This window comes from Theobroma cacao, chromosome 3 (genome assembly GCF_053813885.1).
Source record: "Theobroma cacao isolate CCN51 chromosome 3, ASM5381388v1, whole genome shotgun sequence".
Classification (NCBI taxonomy): domain Eukaryota; kingdom Viridiplantae; phylum Streptophyta; class Magnoliopsida; order Malvales; family Malvaceae; genus Theobroma; species Theobroma cacao.
Genome location: NC_142641.1, coordinates 45,663,558 through 45,681,315, shown reverse-complemented (window position 1 = coordinate 45,681,315; position 17,758 = coordinate 45,663,558). Strand labels below are relative to the sequence as shown.

Genomic DNA, 17,758 nt, shown 5'->3' with positions numbered 1-17,758 from the left:
TTCATCGTGGCACTTTTTCCAAGCGTTTTATTACTACAGATTTTACGACTCAGTACATGTCATGCAAGTGACCAACCAGTTTTTGATACTTGCCAAACCTAAGCTCACATGAGACAGCCCCACACCGAAGTGGACACCGTCGCACTAATACCTCTTTGTATATATATATGTGTACAAACTCATAAACGTCTCATCCATATCCATTCTATGTTGAAAATCTTCAGATAAACGATCCCTTTTGCTCTCTCTCTCTTTCTCTCTCCCTTTGTACCCTTTCTCTCTCTAATTTTCTGCAATTGTCTCGTTAAAATTCATTCCTCTACAGCTTACAGCCATGGTCTCTCACCTAGTCAACACTATCCGAAATGTAGTTGGGATCACAGGTACGTCAGTTTGGCCTCCATAACACAGAACTCATGCTTTAAGTATACTACTTGCTTAATTTCGATCTATTGGAAGGCTAAAGTAATGGGTGACTGGTTCTTCTGCCTCTTTCCAGGGAACGTCATCTCACTCTTCCTGTTCTTGTCTCCAGTGTAAGCTTCGCCTTTAACATAATCTTTTCAAAAGCACAGTGATTTTCCTTTTGGCTTTTTCACCCCAGAAAATGAAGAGGGAAAAGGCAAAAGAGCATCCCTTGTCAGTAGAAACCGAGAAGACATTATTGCCAATAGCGGTGACCTATTTAAAGGGCATTGTTGGCTTTTTAATGTCCAGTGTGTCACAATTAAAAGGCAATAATCAACCTACCATAAGTTTTGTTAGTCAACAAGAATGGGTTGATTTGATCATTTTCCTTTTTCAAAATATAAGCCTGATTAAATTAATGCGTTTAGCTGTTTTTGTTATCTCTTTGTGCTTAATGACATTTAATTTTTGCAGGCCAACTTTTGTTCGAATATGGAAGAAAGGGTCAGTGGAGCAGTTCTCGCCAACCCCCTACCTAGCAACCTTAATCAATTGCATGGTTTGGGTCATTTATGGACTCCCGATGGTGCACCCCAACAGCACCCTGGTTATGACCATCAATGGCACAGGGACCGCCATTGAGTTCGCGTATATATCCCTCTTTTTGATCTTCTGTCCTGACAAGAAAAAGGGACTTAAAGTGCTACTAATTGTGCTTGTTGAGCTAATTTTCATTGCCCTTGTCACCACCCTGGTTCTTACCCTAGTTCACACCACTGAACGCCGCTCCATGGTCGTTGGAATCATAGCAGTCTTGTTCAATATCACGATGTATGCTTCGCCTTTATCAGTCATGGTTAGTATCACATAGAGCTTCGCTACCATAAACTAAAGACAGGAGAGCGTGTAAATAACTAAAATATCATTTCACCTATACTAAAAGAAATGCATGCCCTTCCATTTGCTTTACTTTGTTTGAGTTTGGGTAGACGACAGTTACATAGTTTTTGCATTATTTCCCTGGCCTGGATACTCTTAGTTGTACTAACTAGAATTTTATTGCTTTTACCATATTAAGGGAAGAGCTTGTTACGTTAATGAAGGTGCAGGATTGATGAAGAGGATAGTCTAATTTATATATATATATTTGGTTGGTGGTGCAGAGACTGGTGATCTCGACGAAAAGTGTGGAGTATATGCCATTTTTCCTCTCCCTGGCTTCCTTTGGCAATGGTGTTATCTGGACTACTTACGCTTTCCTTCCTTTTGACCCTTTCATAGCTGTAAGTTACACAGCCAGTGTTTACCTTTCTCCTTTCCCTTTTGACTTCTTCATGTCTAAGAACTCTGAAGAGAAGAAACTAGAATGATGCCAAGATGGTGTCATATAATAGCCTCGTTAGAAGAGCTTTTATTTATTAATAAGTATCTCAATATTGATTATTTCCTCTCCATGGAACTAATTACCACTTTGGTGATAACATATTTTCAAGCAACATATGGCAAAATGGCAATCTTGATCGAATGTCATTGATTTACTTAAATATTTTTAGTATTATTTGATATACAGTAGGCCTGCTGTGTGGTATAAGTCAATTAATCGGCATCCTGTAATCTTATTTATGCAAAAACACATTAAAGGGAGAAGATGGGGAGGGGGAGGTTGATATTTTTGTGCCCTTCTGGTAGGTTTTAGGCACCTCTCATATATCATGTGCCATCTAACAAGAAAGGCAAGGTAAAATGGCCCTTTTGAAAGGCCATGTGGGTTACATTAAATCGAAACTGTCGTCTTTCAAAGTCACAATCCTGGTCGAAAGCTGATGGGTTTTCTGGTTTTCCTTTCCAGGTTCCAAATGGACTGGGCACGTTGTTTAGTTTAGCCCAACTTTTGTTGTATGCCATATATTACAAGTCCACCAAGAGAATCATAGCAACAAGGAAAGAGACCAAGATGGAGCTTAACCTGTCCGAGGTGGTCGTCGTCAGTGGAGATATCGATCACAAAAAGACCGGCGGAGTCCCTTAGAGACCCATCTCCGATATAAACATACCCCAACAATATATCTATATATATATATAAAGAGAGAGAGTTTGTTTTTGTCATGAGCATCCCCATAGAAATGGTGCGATCAGTCATGTTTAGTTTCTTGAAAATCAATGTGTAGCCCAACTCGTATAACCCAAGGGGGTTTTTCTCCAATCCAAGTAATAAGAGGTTGCTTCAGAGTTTAAACTAACCAGATATGATCTTTTCCTTTACTGATTACATGAAGAATACTGTTGATTTGGTTGCCAAAACTGTAAAGAGACTGCCACTTTCATTCGTTATCCTTCTGCAACTGATTTTGTCACACTCTACCTTACTAAAAAGCTGGAAAGATTAACATACTTTATAGCAACCTCTTCATCGAATTTCCTCCTCTAACTCAGTGATTCGATTTTAGGGTAGCATCTTCAGACACTCACATCTATTGTTGAGTTGTCGATTTAGAAGTATGCATCTAACGTAGTAATTAATTGAAATTAATAAAGAAAATTAATTTCTACATAATGATTTACTTAAATATACTTAAATCAAATATTATTTAAGATCATTCTAAATATTAAAGTACAAAATTCGATATGTTTAGAAATGTCAATAGATACTTTATAATTATGTACCCTATATCGCACTACTAGATTAAGTAAGATTAAGATATTTTATAATCGAATTCAAATAATAAAATTATTACACGTCATAGGTTCGAGTAATGACACTATTACTTATTATAGATTTGGATAGTAGTTTAAGATATCATTATCAAAATTCAATTATAAATAATAATTTTTATTAACAAAATTTACTTATATATTATGTTTTATAATTAATTTAATATTTACTAAAACCATCTTGATTTGAAACTTTAATTTTTTATAAATTTATTCTAATTTATTAATTTACCTGTATTTAACAGAAGGTATCTAAAATATAACGATAACTATTACTATAATAATTTAAAAATTTAATCCAGAATTTGTAAGATTTGGGTTAAAATATCTTTAAAATAACGGATACCATATATACATTAACATTGCAAAAAACCAACAAAAACGCTGTCGTTTCAGCGCTATAAACCACAAAAGTCGCCCATAATGACTGTACTAGATTTATTTCAGTTACTCGATTTGGGAAAGTAGAAGTTCTCCGACCAAGGGCATTTATGTTATTTCAGCTCTTTCCCAAATTGTTATTATTATTATTTTTCCTTGTGAGGAAACGAAGACCCAAGTAAAAATCCCCACTTTCCCTACTCTTCCCTGTGACGCTTCTTCCTGGCCCTTTTGTCCATTTTAGCAACTGCAAGAATCAGATAAAAGATAATTAATTTTTCTTTCAGTTTCGGCCTTATTTATTTTACTTTATTGTTTAAAAAGTTTGATTCGAGGAACCCTAGTTTCCCCAACTTGAAAGGTAATATAAGACGGTGATTTTATTTTGTTTTAATTTTTGATAGTTGCTATAATTTTTGTTTTGGATATATTCATTTACAACGGTCAGATTTATTGTTTCTTATTTGACTAATCGAAAAGGTTCAAGCTTTGGGAGAAGCTCATTTCCGAAACGGAGACTCTCGATTGAACCCGTGGCATGCAATATCTGAAGCGACGCTGTCGTCCTTCTTATTCAACAAATTTTGCGGTATTCTTTTTCCTCAGATTTCTTATTTGTTTTGCGATTTAATTGTGAAGAAAAAAATCGGATCTTTTTTTTTTTTGTACGTTGGGTGAATATGATTTCTGCCTTGTTTTGATTTGGTAATAATGCAATCCTAAATTTCAAATTTTAGGAAAATATAGAAACTAGCTATGTGATTTGAGGCGTAATATCTCATTTTTTGTTCAGTGATTTTCGTTGTTAATTAGTTAATTAAGTTTGTTAATCATGATTAAACTTACTCAGCTTTGTTGGATGTTAAAAGAAAGGATAAATTACCCCACCTTAAGTTCTGCCCATAATTCCACGCGCGAGTCTATTAGTATTGGAAATAGACAGTCCGCCTCAAAAGAATATCTTTCACTTGATACATAAGTCTTACCATTAGTGTTTCCGTTACTTTAATGATGTAGCAATATTTTTAAGGATAATTTTTCCCAACCAAACATTGTTAGTATTTCCGTTACTTACATGAACTCATTGTTGGTGAAATTAAGCTCTTTTAAATTTTTAAGGGAAGAAGAAAAACTCATTGTTTCTTAAATGCGGCCAGTTGATGATCCAGATGGATTTCCAGAGGTTCCATAGCTATTGTTGCTCTCATCTTCATTCCTGTTTCTGGTGTTACTTTTGCTGCTAGTTCCATTATCACTTTTTGCGTCAACTGTTGGACCTAAAGCAGTGACCGGTTTCTCATCAGTTCCTGACTTGCCAGGTTCATCATCAGATGCAACCTGATTACCTGTTTTCTCTATCTTCACCCCCAATAAAAATCTTCTGGCATAAGCTTGACAATGCAACAATAACCGTCCCAGGAAAAATAGAATCAGAAGTATCCTCTTCATGATCAACCTATCTTGTCTGATCAATAATAAGATCAAATGATTACTAATAAAGGTACTTCAATAAAAAAGCTGATTTATTAATGAAACTAAAATACCTTATCTTCCTTCTGCAATTTCATTTGATGAAGCTAGTAAATATTGCTTACCAGGGTAGAATTTTACAGGCTGAAAATTTGTGCTTAATCATGATTAGGAAAACCAATATGTAGTGGAGTAATGGAGTAATATCACAAATTTTTGGCCTTATTGGAAGGGCATTTTACACCAGTTTTGTTGGTGGAAATGATAGTGGTGCCATAGATAAACACTAAACGAAACTCAACTGACATTTCTGGTAATGGGGGTGAGGTTTATGGTTTTATGAAAAGCAAATGATGCCATGCCACGTGGAGGAACAGGCGTCGTGGCTCCAGTTGGAGAGGAGGTTGCCGTGAGTGTCAACTTGGAGTTGGAAAAGAGTGAGGGCATTCGTGTTGTTTGGGGAAGAAGGAGAGGAGAAGGAAAGAGGAAGAAGATAAAGGAAAAGAGTGGAGAGAAAGAAGAAGGAAAATGGGCAAAGGGTTGATAAAGGGAAGTTCATTGTTCTGAAAATCTAAAAAAACTTTAACCCTAAGCTATTGGTGTGAGGAGAGTTTGAAGAGAGAAAGGAGATGAACAGTGGGTAGTGATGTTTTATGCCATGGGTACTTTAGACATTTTATGTTATCAGTTAACGCCGTTTATATTTTTGGAGCGGACTGTTTATTTCCAATACTAATGGACCCACGTGGAATTATGAGCAAAACCTAAGATGGTAGGGTTAATTTACGCTAGCAAAAACTTGTTTAATAATATGATAAGGTAGAAATCAGGCTCATTTGTCAAGAAATCTCCAATTTTTATTTAAAGATAAAAAGTCAATCTTTGTAGAATTAGATATAGTTGTTTACATGTTGGAGTATGTGATTGATGAGTTCCTTGACATTGTTTTGCTGCTATGAATTTCAGGGGAATCACATTTACGAGCTGCAATAGCAGATCCTGGCGTTATGAGCTTATCATCTTGGTGTGGTGAGCTATATAGTTAGGTGCTGATTGTTCATGCCATAAAAGGACAGGAACCATGGGAGATGGTAATAATACCTCGGGCAGAGGCATTGCAGCCAACAGTACTACCTCGTCTAGCAACAGTGAGAAGCCAGAATGGCTGCAGCAGTACAATCTGCTTGGCAAGATTGGTGAAGGTACTTATGGTCTTGTGTTCCTTGCAAGAATCAAGTCTCAAACAAATCGAGGAAAGTGCATTGCCATAAAGAAGTTCAAACAGTCCAAGGATGGGGATGGTGTATCACCCACTGCCATTCGTGAAATCATGTTGCTTCGGGAGATTACACACGAGAATGTTGTGAAGCTTGTGAATGTGCACATTAATCACGCAGATATGTCGTTATATCTGGCTTTTGATTATGCTGAATATGACCTCTATGAAATCATTAGGCACCACCGGGATAAGGTTAACCATGCCATCAACCAGTACACTGTTAAATCATTGCTCTGGCAGCTGCTTAATGGACTGAACTATCTCCACAGCAACTGGATCATACATAGAGATCTAAAGCCATCAAATATATTGGTTATGGGTGATGGTGATGAACAAGGAGTTGTCAAAATTGCTGATTTTGGACTTGCAAGGATTTATCAAGCTCCCTTGAAGCCATTATCTGAAAATGGTGTGGTTGTAACTATTTGGTATCGTGCACCTGAGTTGCTTCTTGGTGCGAAGCACTATACTAGCGCAGTTGATATGTGGGCTGTTGGATGCATTTTTGCTGAGCTTTTGACTTTGAAGCCACTTTTTCAAGGAGCAGAAGCCAAATCCACGCCAAATCCTTTTCAACTTGATCAGCTGGACAAGATATTTAAGATTTTAGGCCATCCCACCCTAGAAAAGTGGCCCACGCTTGGAAATCTTCCACATTGGCAATCAGATTTGCAGCACATTCAAGGACACAAGTATGATAATGCTGGACTTCATAGTGTTGTCCATCTCTCTCCCAGAAGTCCTGCATTTGACCTCTTATCTAAAATGCTTGAATATGATCCTCGAAACCGTATAACAGCAGCTCAGGCCTTAGAGCATGAGTACTTTAGGATTGACCCCCTACCAGGTCGCAATGCACTGGTACCCAGCCAACCTGGAGAGAAAATAGTCAATTATCCTACTCGTCCAGTAGACCAGAACACTGATTTTGAAGGGACAACTAGCATTCAACAATCACAACCCGTGTCATCTGGAAATGCAGTTGCTGGCAACATGGGAGGTGCTCATGCAGGGAGAAACGGATCTGTCAATCGGCCTATGCCAGCTCCCATGCAAAGAATGCCTCAGGGCATGATGGCTTATAATTTCCCAGCTCAGGCTGGAGTTGCTGGTGGAATGAATCCAGGAGGCATCCCAATGCCGCGGAATATTGCTACCCAAGCCCATCAGCAGCAACAGTTGAGAAGGAAGGATCCAGGAATGAACATGCCTGGATACCCTCCACAGCAAAAATCAAGACGCATGTAAGAACTGAACATCTAATATGTTGATCATCGAAATTTAATTGAGCAAGATGTTGTATTCTTTCAATTCCAGTATAAGATTAAACTTATTTTATGGAATTTACAACCCATTGACCTACGAGATCTATGACTTATCAGTGTGAGCTCTTTGCCTGTAAATACTAACCATGTTTCAAATTTGAAGTCATGACCTGCAGGACTGTGAGCTCCCTCAAGTGCGAAATGTCTCTTCTAAATATCAGTGTTGGATAACCTGGCTGTTCTTGTTTGATGAATATTATCAAAGCTGCAGCTATTTATGTGTTGCAATTTTTTGCTTGAGGACTCAAGGATCAGGTGCAGGGGTTGAGTCTATTGACGCTTCAGAGGGCTCCAAAACTCAATGTTACGGATCTCAAGCCCTTTGACTCTCTGTTGTTACGAGGGAAAACGTGCTGCAACTACACACATCTCACCTGAGAATTATTGAACAAAATCATCTTGACATCATTAACATGTTAGTATTAGAAGAAACGTAATGGAGTTTCAATTCTAGTTCTGGTATTCCTTGACCTTTAAGACGTTAATGGAATAGACAATTAACTTATGAGAACGTTAAACTTGGAAGTTTCATGAGAAAGATTGTCACCCTACTCGCTTACCCTGAGTCATCATAAATCTAGTTATAACTAGAGACACAGCCTCGCTGGTTTCCAATTGGGTTTGTCACCCTCGGACAACATCTTTGCACCGACGAATAATTAGATGCTCTAGGATTGTATGCAAGATCTGGAAGAGAAATTGTCATACATTAGGAGTGAACTGACTCGAAACGTTTGCCCGGTTTTACTTGGATTTGATCTAGCAGAACAATCTTAAGATGAGAATTCCAATTGATTGCACCTTCTCTTATCTTTTTCTTAGCTAGGACGAGAAGTGGGATTTTATAGCTCAAAAAAGAAAAGTTTCTTACAACTTGAGAAAGCTCTTGGAACCAAAATCTGCACTGTCAATCTCCTAGAATTCTTGGACTACAAGAATTGACAGTCTAAATATATGTACAACCTAATCATAACTCGCCAGTGCTCTCACAGGAACTTCCTAGATTGGCCATCGCGTCATGAACAGACAACCTAATGATATTGCTACCTGATGATCTTGAAACATCTAGACACTCCTGAAGGTCAGCATCGCAGGCTATCAATACCATTTCACTATCGTCATCCAAATACTTGATATCAAAAGTACCCACCTCCAGCTTCAGCCTCTTGGCCACTTCCTCTTTCAGTTCCACTATACCCGAACTTAAGGAGATCCGAAATCTAATTATATCTTCTCTGTAAGTAGCCTTAATGGTCAAGCTCCTCATTTCCTGCCTAGCTGTTGCATGGGGAGTTGTCTGAGTAAAAGTAGCCATGGCTTGCATGAGAGCCAGATCAGTACACGGAGGTGGTGTCCAACTAGATTCTGGAAATCTCTCATCAATACCAACATCTGCCGCTGAAGGACATAGGTTTCTCAAGTCTTTAGAACTTCCAGCATCCTCCACTAGCATACCTCCAAATGGCTCTTGAGGCTCTGTTGCCACAAGGGCTTCGGGCATTGAGAACGTGGCTGGTATATTCAGTTCGCCTATAGGTTGAAAGGCCAATTCAGGAGAGCCTCGTGCTTTAAAGCATTGCTCTTGGATGGAACTAAGTGGATCCTTAGTAGCAGCACTTTCAATTGCAGGGCTACCTTGGCATGAACCATGAGAAGTAGGCGTCCCAGCACTCTCTTCTCTTGAACCACTCCCGGTTTTGGATCTGTTTGCCCCTTTATTTAAGTCCGGTGAAAGCGCATTCTGCTGAAGGAAAAGTTCTTCTTGGCTCAATGTCATCCCTCCCAGCAACTGATCTTCCACCAAAGCTTGTCCATTACTTACTGGTGTCCTACATGTGGGCAAATCATATTTTTCACCTTGAGGATCAGAAGGTTTGGATTTTGGTGAGTTCTGTTGATTGGACCCATTCAAACTGGTTGGCCATGAAATGGAGCCAACAGCAACTGGGAGTGGACTCGTAGCAATTGAAGTTAAACCAAATGCTCCGTCAGCGCCTTGGACAGATTCTATAACATGTTTTAGCTTAGTGAGGGAACGGTTGACTTTGTTGATCTTACGAGATGGCCACCGGGAGATCCCATGCTGCCTGCAGATGCGCTTCATTGTTGTAGGACAAACTGTAAAGCAAGAATCTCCCTGAGCCAACAGTCCATTTCAATAGGTACCAATAAATTTATTCCATTTTATATACATATAAATCAGTATCTTTTAGGTAATATAAGTTAAAAAGTAAAGAAATTTTTCAAAAAGCGCATATACATACCACCAAGGCTCTTTGCAGCATCTTTGAGACTCCCTGCAAAATACTGTTGGAGCACCTCCAGACTAATTGATTTCTCAGTTTTCCCACGTTTTCTCTCTGATTTTTTTACGTCTTTATTCTGTGGAAGACAAACAGGATTTTGGCTTCCACTAGCAACAACATTGCCTCCATCAGTTGCAGGGTCAAAAGTCACAATTAATTGCCGTTTTGATGAATCTAATTGCAGTTCTCCTCTGTTTGGTGAGGTGTTAGGCCCAGGTGGTGACTTCACAGATGGAGGAATTGGAATAGATTCAAGTCTTGAATCAAGCCTTTCATCTGAAGAAGCTTCAATAATTTCGATAGATCCTTCATCGTCTTCAAGTTCGGCTCCAGAAGCAACCTTAAGACTTTGGAAATGCTGCTTCATTGTTGCCAGTATGGACCCCAACAAAGTCTGTTGTTCATTGCTGTCAGCAATAGCAGGAGGCAGAAAAAATTCTAGAACATAATCATCATCTCCAGTATAAGTACTCCGTAAGCAGATTGCAAAACAGCTGGTTAATCTAAACATGCGTGCATAATGTACTAGGGGGTACTCAGTTTTGCAGAATTGGGTAATGTCTGTGCAAAAGCATGAGTTGCGCGATAAAAATGCCCTCCCAGCAACCCCCTGACCCTTTTGTAGGTGATGTTCAAGACAAGCCTCCCGAAAACCCCACATGTGAGCATCAACAACATAGAATGCCACATCAGTTGTTGACATGCAGACTTGTCCCATGCAACTACCATCAAAGCTTGTACAGCTTTTTTTCAGACCACCACCATAAGCCAGAACGCTGCGATGCCTGCAAGGGACCCACGTCTGAGCCAAAGGTAGTTTGTAAGTTTCACAGACCACTGTTAAAATCTCCAAAATTTTAGCCAGTGCATTTTGGCGATTTTCATTGCAAATCTGGTACAAAAACATTAGTTTGTCAGAATAAAGAGAAGAAATGAAAAACAACACCAAACATATCTTTTCAGTATCCAAAAAGAATAACATGTTTGACAAAATTACAATTGCAGCTCACCTGGGTGCTTGGAGGATCCAATATATCTGAACTTTTTAGATTCACTGCCTGCATAAGAACTGAAATCACGTGACTGAGGAATTTCACAGTATTTTAAATTAGAAATATTTACTAAGAATCAGAGCTTAATAATGCAAGAAAAAATGAATTCTAAAAAAGTCCTCAAGGAATGGACTGGTGATTTAGCACTAATTAAATAAAAAAACTATATGAGCCTAGGATGCATGGAAAAGGGAAAGAAACCCAACCTCAAGTGCTTTGCATACTTTATCAACCTCAGGTGCATAGTTAATCTTCTGTGAAGTCATTATGAGCTCAAGTACACCAACACACGACTGTCCAGAAGGTTCAAAGACTGGCAATGCCAAGGTTCCCCGGACATTGTAATGCAAAGCATGATCAAGCCGAGAATACTCTTTGCTGGAATAATACTGTACATTTGGAGTCCATTCTGGCAATTTTTGACGGAAAACACGGCCCGGAAGCCCAAGCTGTCCATCACTCTCTCCATCCACAGAAAACATGTACATCAAAGAAACCATCCTATACTGATGCAGTCCATTGCTATGCGGATCAAGGACAAAGGGTTGCCCTGAAGTAGTAAGCACATACCGACCCCCACTCTTTATAGGTGCCCAAACCTGAGCTAGAACATGTTGTTCAGTTGAATCTTTGAAGTAGCGCAGTGCCTGAGTCATCCTCTCTTTAATCACACAATAACTATCTGGGTTCTCAAGGGGCAGCAGTCCCAAAAATGGAGAAGGTATCCCTCTCTTATCATTGTCCTCCTTTGGGTTTTCATTTACTGGCTTGGGAGTACCTGCATTTAGTATAATTTCAAAAACAAAACAAATCAGTTAAGCAACAGGAGCTCTGCCAAATTAAATATGTGTACAGCTTCTAGTATGATGTTATGGTATAGACTAAGACCAGAAAATTATAAAAATTCAGGTGCTGGACCATTTAACTTGAAGGCATGGTGTATCCAAAATACATAAGACCCAAAATGAAAAAATTAAGGGAAAGACAGAAAACTCATTGCAGGCAATAGAACCTCCGTAAAAGAAAAATCCCAAGCTGAGAAGGTAACAAGCAGCTGCTAGCTCAGAGGTTTTAAATAATGGTTTACGTAGGTGCTAGAGAAAATACTAAGGAAGAAAAAGCAAACATACTACACTATAAGTTTTCATTATTGGTTCAATTTCCTTATTCTATGGGGTTAGTTAAGCCAACAATTGGAACTGGTTTTATATTTCCATTAAAGAATCCTCTTACTCTCCAGCTCCTGAAAAACCAAATGGAGCTTTGAAAACTCAGAGACCAGAAGCCATGTTGAAGATCAGCAACATCTTAACAGAGCAAAGTTTCCAATTTTTCAGCGTTACCAATTTCCAAGAAAACAAAATAGGATCAAATTCGACCAAGACAGACCAAACGAATTTCAAGCTCCAAATCAACCAACTAAAACATAAAAAATCCCCCCAGAAGGAAACAACTAATCCAAATCACAAAACCAAGATAAAAAAAAAAAAAAAAAAGAGTATAGAAAAAAAAAACAAAAAGGAAGAAAACAGTTGCAAATTTGTCAAGTTTAAAAGGACTCACACGTGAGAAAAAGATTGTAACCGGCGGCAGACCCAACCTTATCTTCATCAGAGAAAGCCCAGAGAGGAGAACAAGGCTGCTCAGAAGATGAAGATATGATTAAAGGAGAGGTGGGGTTAGAGAGGAAAGTCGGCTGATCCAACGGCCATGAACTCTCGAGATCGAGATCATCCAAATCCATAATCCCCTGTAGCTGCTGCTGTTGTTTTGGCGGGGAAGGACACGCGTTGTCTTCCTCTGGCTCGCACATTTCCTGGGAAAAAGAAACGAGCAGAAACCAAATTCGTTCCCTTTAATACTTTCTTATTTCCTGTGTGGAGGTGGAAAGTTGTTTTCCTCTCTGAGCTGTTGTTTGGTGGGAGAGAAAGAGAAAGACAGAACAAAAAAAAAAAACAATTGAGCGATGAGATGGTAAATGGTAAATTGCAGTGTGATTCCAAAATTGCTTCCGAAATTTTTAATTGGTGGAGGAATCCAACAGTTGGATTTGTGAGCTACTTGCTCCAATTTGGATAAAAATATTGGGCAAGGGGATGATTCTGTGGTGCTCCCTTCTACCGCCACGCCCAACATCCTCCTTTTGTCTTCTTCTAATCTTCCCCCACTTCTCTTACTTTTTCCTTGTTTTATTATTTTTTGTCTATTTATTTAATCATTTATTTATGACTTACCTGACCATCCCCAATGCGTATGATTTGTATCTTGTGGATCACGGTTGGATAAAACCTTATTCAAATCACCCTTCCAATGATTTTTGCTTTGGCTAATAATTTACATGACTAGAAGAAAGAAAATAAAGAGGCAAGTAATAAGATTTTATTAACATAATGTCCGATATAGTTTTTGAATTATTCAAAGATATTAAAATAATTTTTTATTTTTTATTATATTTAATTAATTTTATATATTTTTATTTAAAATTAAATAAACTCTTATAATTAATTAAAATATTATTTATTATTTTATATCTATAATATTAATATGTCACATAATATAAAATAAAAAATAATGTTTTGATTAAGATAATTATTAATTATAAAATTTTATTTAATTAAAAAATAAAAATATAAAAGAGTGATTTGATTGAACACAAAACAAAGAAGAATGATGTATGCTTTATGAAAAGGAGGACGGGGAGGAAACTTCATTACGCATCCCGGTTTCTCCTCCCATTGCAATGTATGAAAATTTCTTGCATCGTAAAGCTTTTGCTAAATGCGGAAAGTTTCATGCAAAAGAATACAAACTTTCTCAATCTATCCAGCGGCCTTTCCATCTCTTTTTGGAAAGTTTTCGCCCCCGAACCCTAGCAAACTTAAACAAAGTGATTAACGACTCAGCCTAAAAAAAAAAAGAAAGTTAGGGTTAATGCGGCATTGTCACAAATTAACAATTAACGAAATGCTAATCTAATCGTCTTTGATTAGCCAAGTCCACTGAAAATCTTACATCACTGCTTGTGTTTAATTTATGGCAGCAATGACGAATCCATTGGGATTGGGAAAAGGAAATCCAATTGTGGAGATTGCTTTAACATGATGATTACCATGGAGTTTCCAACTAAAATTTACCTGTGATTAGCACTTAATCTATGTTTAATTAAGATCTGGGATGCATGCACCGAGGCCCCACGATCATCGGAACGGACAATGCTACCCCTAACAACATTTCTATTCTTTGGGGAGGAATTGGATAATTTTGGCGGTCAAAGTGGTGGCAAATTGGAGAAAAGGGGTGCCTTAATCATGGCCATTTAATTAATTTTTAGGATTAAAAAAAAACTCTAGAACCCCTATAGAATGTTGATGCTGAAGAGAAGCCGAATTATGGATTTACAAAGATTTTAATTAGAGTTGTTTATTTGGACGGTATCAATGGAAAATGTTTATAAATGGATACGATGGGCCACTACTAAACATCAATAATTAATCTTTAATCAATCCTAACTTTGGAAGTTTAAGAGCTTATGATTTTTGGGTTAGAACTGGGGGCGGAGTTAGAGTATTTTTAAAGAAGATCAAAGAAAAAGAGATACGAAACAATTAAAGAAACTTTATATATAATTTAATTATTACTCATTTAAAAGATAAAATAAAATTCACAAGACATTTGACATATAAAAAAATACACATTAACGGTAATGATGGTATCTTATATATATATATATATATGACTAAATTGAATTATAAAAAAAGTTTCTCTCACTCTATGCGGGTAAGTGTGGAAAAGAAAATAAATTTTCAAACTTAAATAAATTGTCTTATTACTTTGTGTGTTATAACTCCCTTTTTAATTTCTATTTAACTCTTAAATTACTAATTAATATATTGGGTTATTGATTGAACTATTAAGATATAATATGTTATAATAGGCTATTAGGTTTGACTATTAAGATATAATAAGTTATGATAAATTTAGATTTATATTAAAACTTAATGAGTTTGTATTTGTAGACTCACTTTTTTTTAAAAAAAATTTGATAGGCTTAATATATTAGTTTAGAATTTATTTGCTAGGCTTAATTAGCAATATACTAACCATAATGACTATAATTTTATCAAATAGTTTAAAGAATAAAAACAATTATTAACTAAAAAAATTATTTTGAGGGCCATTAAAAATATATATAATAAATAAAATTGTATTGAAAGAAATGCAATTATTTCATTTTATCAATTTGTATATATATCATTGTTACTTAAAGTTTGATATACTGGAATTTGTTACTTTGAATAAAAAATGATATATTAATAAAATTTTAAATAACGACGTAACACTGTAATTTATATTTGAGAATTACATAATAATTTATTTATTTTTAAAGATTAAAATCTTATAAAATTTACATAATAGAAAAAAAAGAATATAATAAGTAGAAGATAGAATCCACATATATATAATAAAAAAATAAAAAATATGATTAATGGTTTGTAGAAATTTGTAAAAGAAAATCTATAGAGATTTAAAACATATAAGTAAATAGAATAAAAATAAATAAATAATAATAATAATATAAATTATTATTTTTTAATTAATTTGGCATATGAAATTATTTTGTTATTCTTTATTTATATTAATTGTTAAATAAAATTTTATTTTTGGAAAGATTATTAAGAAAATTTATAAAAAAATTTAAAAAGTTTATATAATATGTAAAATTTTTTTAAAATTTTGAGGGGTCATGAGGAGGCTTCACCTCTGGTTGAAACTTGGTTAAGAGGATAAGCATTAAGCTTTTGTCACACTAATATAGTATTTGTTTAACCTTTTCCCCTTTTCCCTTCTAAGGGACCCTACTCAACAAATCAATTGAAAAGGAATTAGTGAATTCAAAAACACCCCTACTTAAAGTTATATTATAGATGTAAATAATATAGTAGAAATCTAAATAAATTATTTTTTTTATTTTTTATATTTTTATTTTAAGTTAAATAAAATTTTATAATTTTATAATTAATTATTATTAATCAAAATATCACTTATTATGATAAAATGTGATGAAAATGTCACATTATTAATATCATTACATCACATCATCGTCACTTATAATATATCAATATATCACATTAACATTATATTATATAAAAAGAGAAATAATATTTTGATTAATCAATCATTAATTATAACAATTTATTTGATTAAAAATAAAAAATTATTTTTTAATATTATATTAAAAATATTTTTCACAAATTTATTTATATAAAATTATCCCCTCCCTCCTTTTTCTTTATACGGGTATAAATAATATAGCAGAGATACCAAAGAAATGTAATCTGACTAGAATCAAGGGCCAATGGGGACTGGCATGCAGCATGGACCACAGCCTGCTGGCATAAAAATCACTTAAATTTCTATCCAGTTGATGTGACGGGAACAAGTTGTGATAAGCCAGGGAGCTGTGTAGGCGATGGGGAGAGGACTTTGGTTTCGGTTTTGCCTAAACCTAATTATTATGAGTTTGCTTGAGGCATCTCGAGATCGCCCTTGGATTACGTAAGGATCAGGTTTTTTACCCGGATGTGGCCTACGTTCTCTCTCTGTTCTGCACCACACCTTATTAGGACCTCTCTCCGTCACATTTTGCTGCCTGTCAACGTCAATCAAACTCATAAACACCGAAGGGTTTTGTGTACTTTCGACGGTAAATGTACATAGTACCATTACTCGTTAATTAAATTCGGATTTTTGTTTGAACGGCTTCTATTGTAATTTGGAGATGATTAGAAAATTTTGTTAAATCTTAAATGTTGTTTTTAACTTTAAAAAATTTGAAAAGAAATGAATAGTTTGATTAACAATTATATTTTTTTAATTTTTTTTAATTTAAATATCTAAGACACATGTTTAAATAAAAAAATCAAAGTTTATTAATTATTAAATAATATTTAATACTACACCATCTGATCATGTAATATTGACATAAATATATCATATGACATATAATATATATAAAAGACACATGCATTTGATGTTTAAATATAAAGATATTAATGCGTGTACGGATGATGCGAAAACAATACACATGCCACAAGTAGGACTGTTTTTTCTTTGGAAAGCCTACCTTCACGAGTGAAAGCTAGCGTCCAGATCATTCATTTCGTATGAAGAAAATTGGGAAAGATGACAAAAAGGGGGTCGAGAATTCCAAATCATTGCAGTTTTCATATATATCTAAAACGAGAGGCAAATCTCAAATCAAAGTTCTATTGGGTGTAATAACGTGTTTTTGCCTTTGCATTTGCAACTTCGATCACCAAGTCGCTTTCCGACACACAAGCAGAAAAGGACGGCTGCGTCCCCAGTTGTGAGCTCCCTCGGATACAAGGACACGATACAAAATGCAGACAACGACTAACGTGTGGTTATTTTGCTTGTCCTTTCTCTTTTCTAGTTTCTACTGAGTGGGCGAAAATAAATATTCACCCTCCCACTACTAATCCACTTGTCTCCGAGTTGCTGGTGTTTGTTTCAAGGTTTAACATTGTCCTTTGTCGAGGTTACACTTGCACCCCGAATAGAAACTTTTGTTGCATCACTTTGCATTGTTATTACCCACTCCAAGTTTTTTAACTTTTGGGTCGCTTCCAAAAGGTAATGAGAGGTACTTCTATTATAATCCCTACTCACTCCTCAAGTTCACCCGTCAAGCAATGAACAAATGAATTATTTTCTCTCCAATAACACATGTTTCTAATGGGATAGCTAACCAGATGCAAAGTGAAACTCTTTACTTCTAAGTTTATGGGATTGTTATACGGTGAA

The 17,758-nt window shown here is 35.9% G+C and overlaps 3 protein-coding genes across 5 annotated transcripts; 2 read left to right on the top strand and 1 right to left on the bottom strand.

Annotated features, from left to right (window-relative positions):
* The first annotated feature begins 197 nt into the window (after positions 1 to 197).
* SWEET7 (Nodulin MtN3 family protein) lies at positions 198 to 2,648 on the top strand. Its single transcript, XM_007040530.3, has 5 exons — positions 198 to 383; positions 500 to 536; positions 883 to 1,264; positions 1,572 to 1,691; positions 2,258 to 2,648. Exons 1-5 carry the CDS (start codon positions 335 to 337, stop codon positions 2,435 to 2,437), a joined length of 768 nt encoding a protein of 255 aa, XP_007040592.3. The 5' UTR covers positions 198 to 334; the 3' UTR covers positions 2,438 to 2,648.
* Positions 2,649 to 3,613: 965 nt separating this feature from the next.
* Positions 3,614 to 7,612, top strand: CDKE;1 (cyclin-dependent kinase E;1). 3 transcript variants are annotated; one of them, XM_088804168.1, is made up of 3 exons: positions 3,614 to 3,862; positions 3,982 to 4,090; positions 5,938 to 7,612. In XM_088804168.1, exon 3 carries the CDS (start codon positions 6,053 to 6,055, stop codon positions 7,496 to 7,498), a length of 1,446 nt encoding a protein of 481 aa, XP_088660294.1. In that variant the 5' UTR covers positions 3,614 to 3,862; positions 3,982 to 4,090; positions 5,938 to 6,052; the 3' UTR covers positions 7,499 to 7,612. The 3 variants fall into 3 exon arrangements, with proteins under 3 accessions (XP_088660294.1, XP_017973248.2, XP_007040590.3); XM_018117759.2 differs by lacking the exon at positions 3,614 to 3,862 and adding an exon at positions 4,659 to 5,002 and having other exon boundaries at positions 3,970 to 4,090; XM_007040528.3 differs by lacking the exon at positions 3,614 to 3,862 and having other exon boundaries at positions 3,970 to 4,090.
* Positions 7,613 to 8,398: 786 nt separating this feature from the next.
* LOC18606747 (Plant regulator RWP-RK family protein) lies at positions 8,399 to 12,981 on the bottom strand. Its single transcript, XM_018117758.2, has 5 exons — positions 12,497 to 12,981; positions 11,140 to 11,711; positions 10,892 to 10,939; positions 9,840 to 10,773; positions 8,399 to 9,693 (listed from the first exon to the last, which is right to left on the bottom strand). Exons 1-5 carry the CDS (start codon positions 12,744 to 12,746, stop codon positions 8,543 to 8,545), a joined length of 2,955 nt encoding a protein of 984 aa, XP_017973247.2. The 5' UTR covers positions 12,747 to 12,981; the 3' UTR covers positions 8,399 to 8,542.
* Positions 12,982 to 17,758: the final 4,777 nt, after the last annotated feature.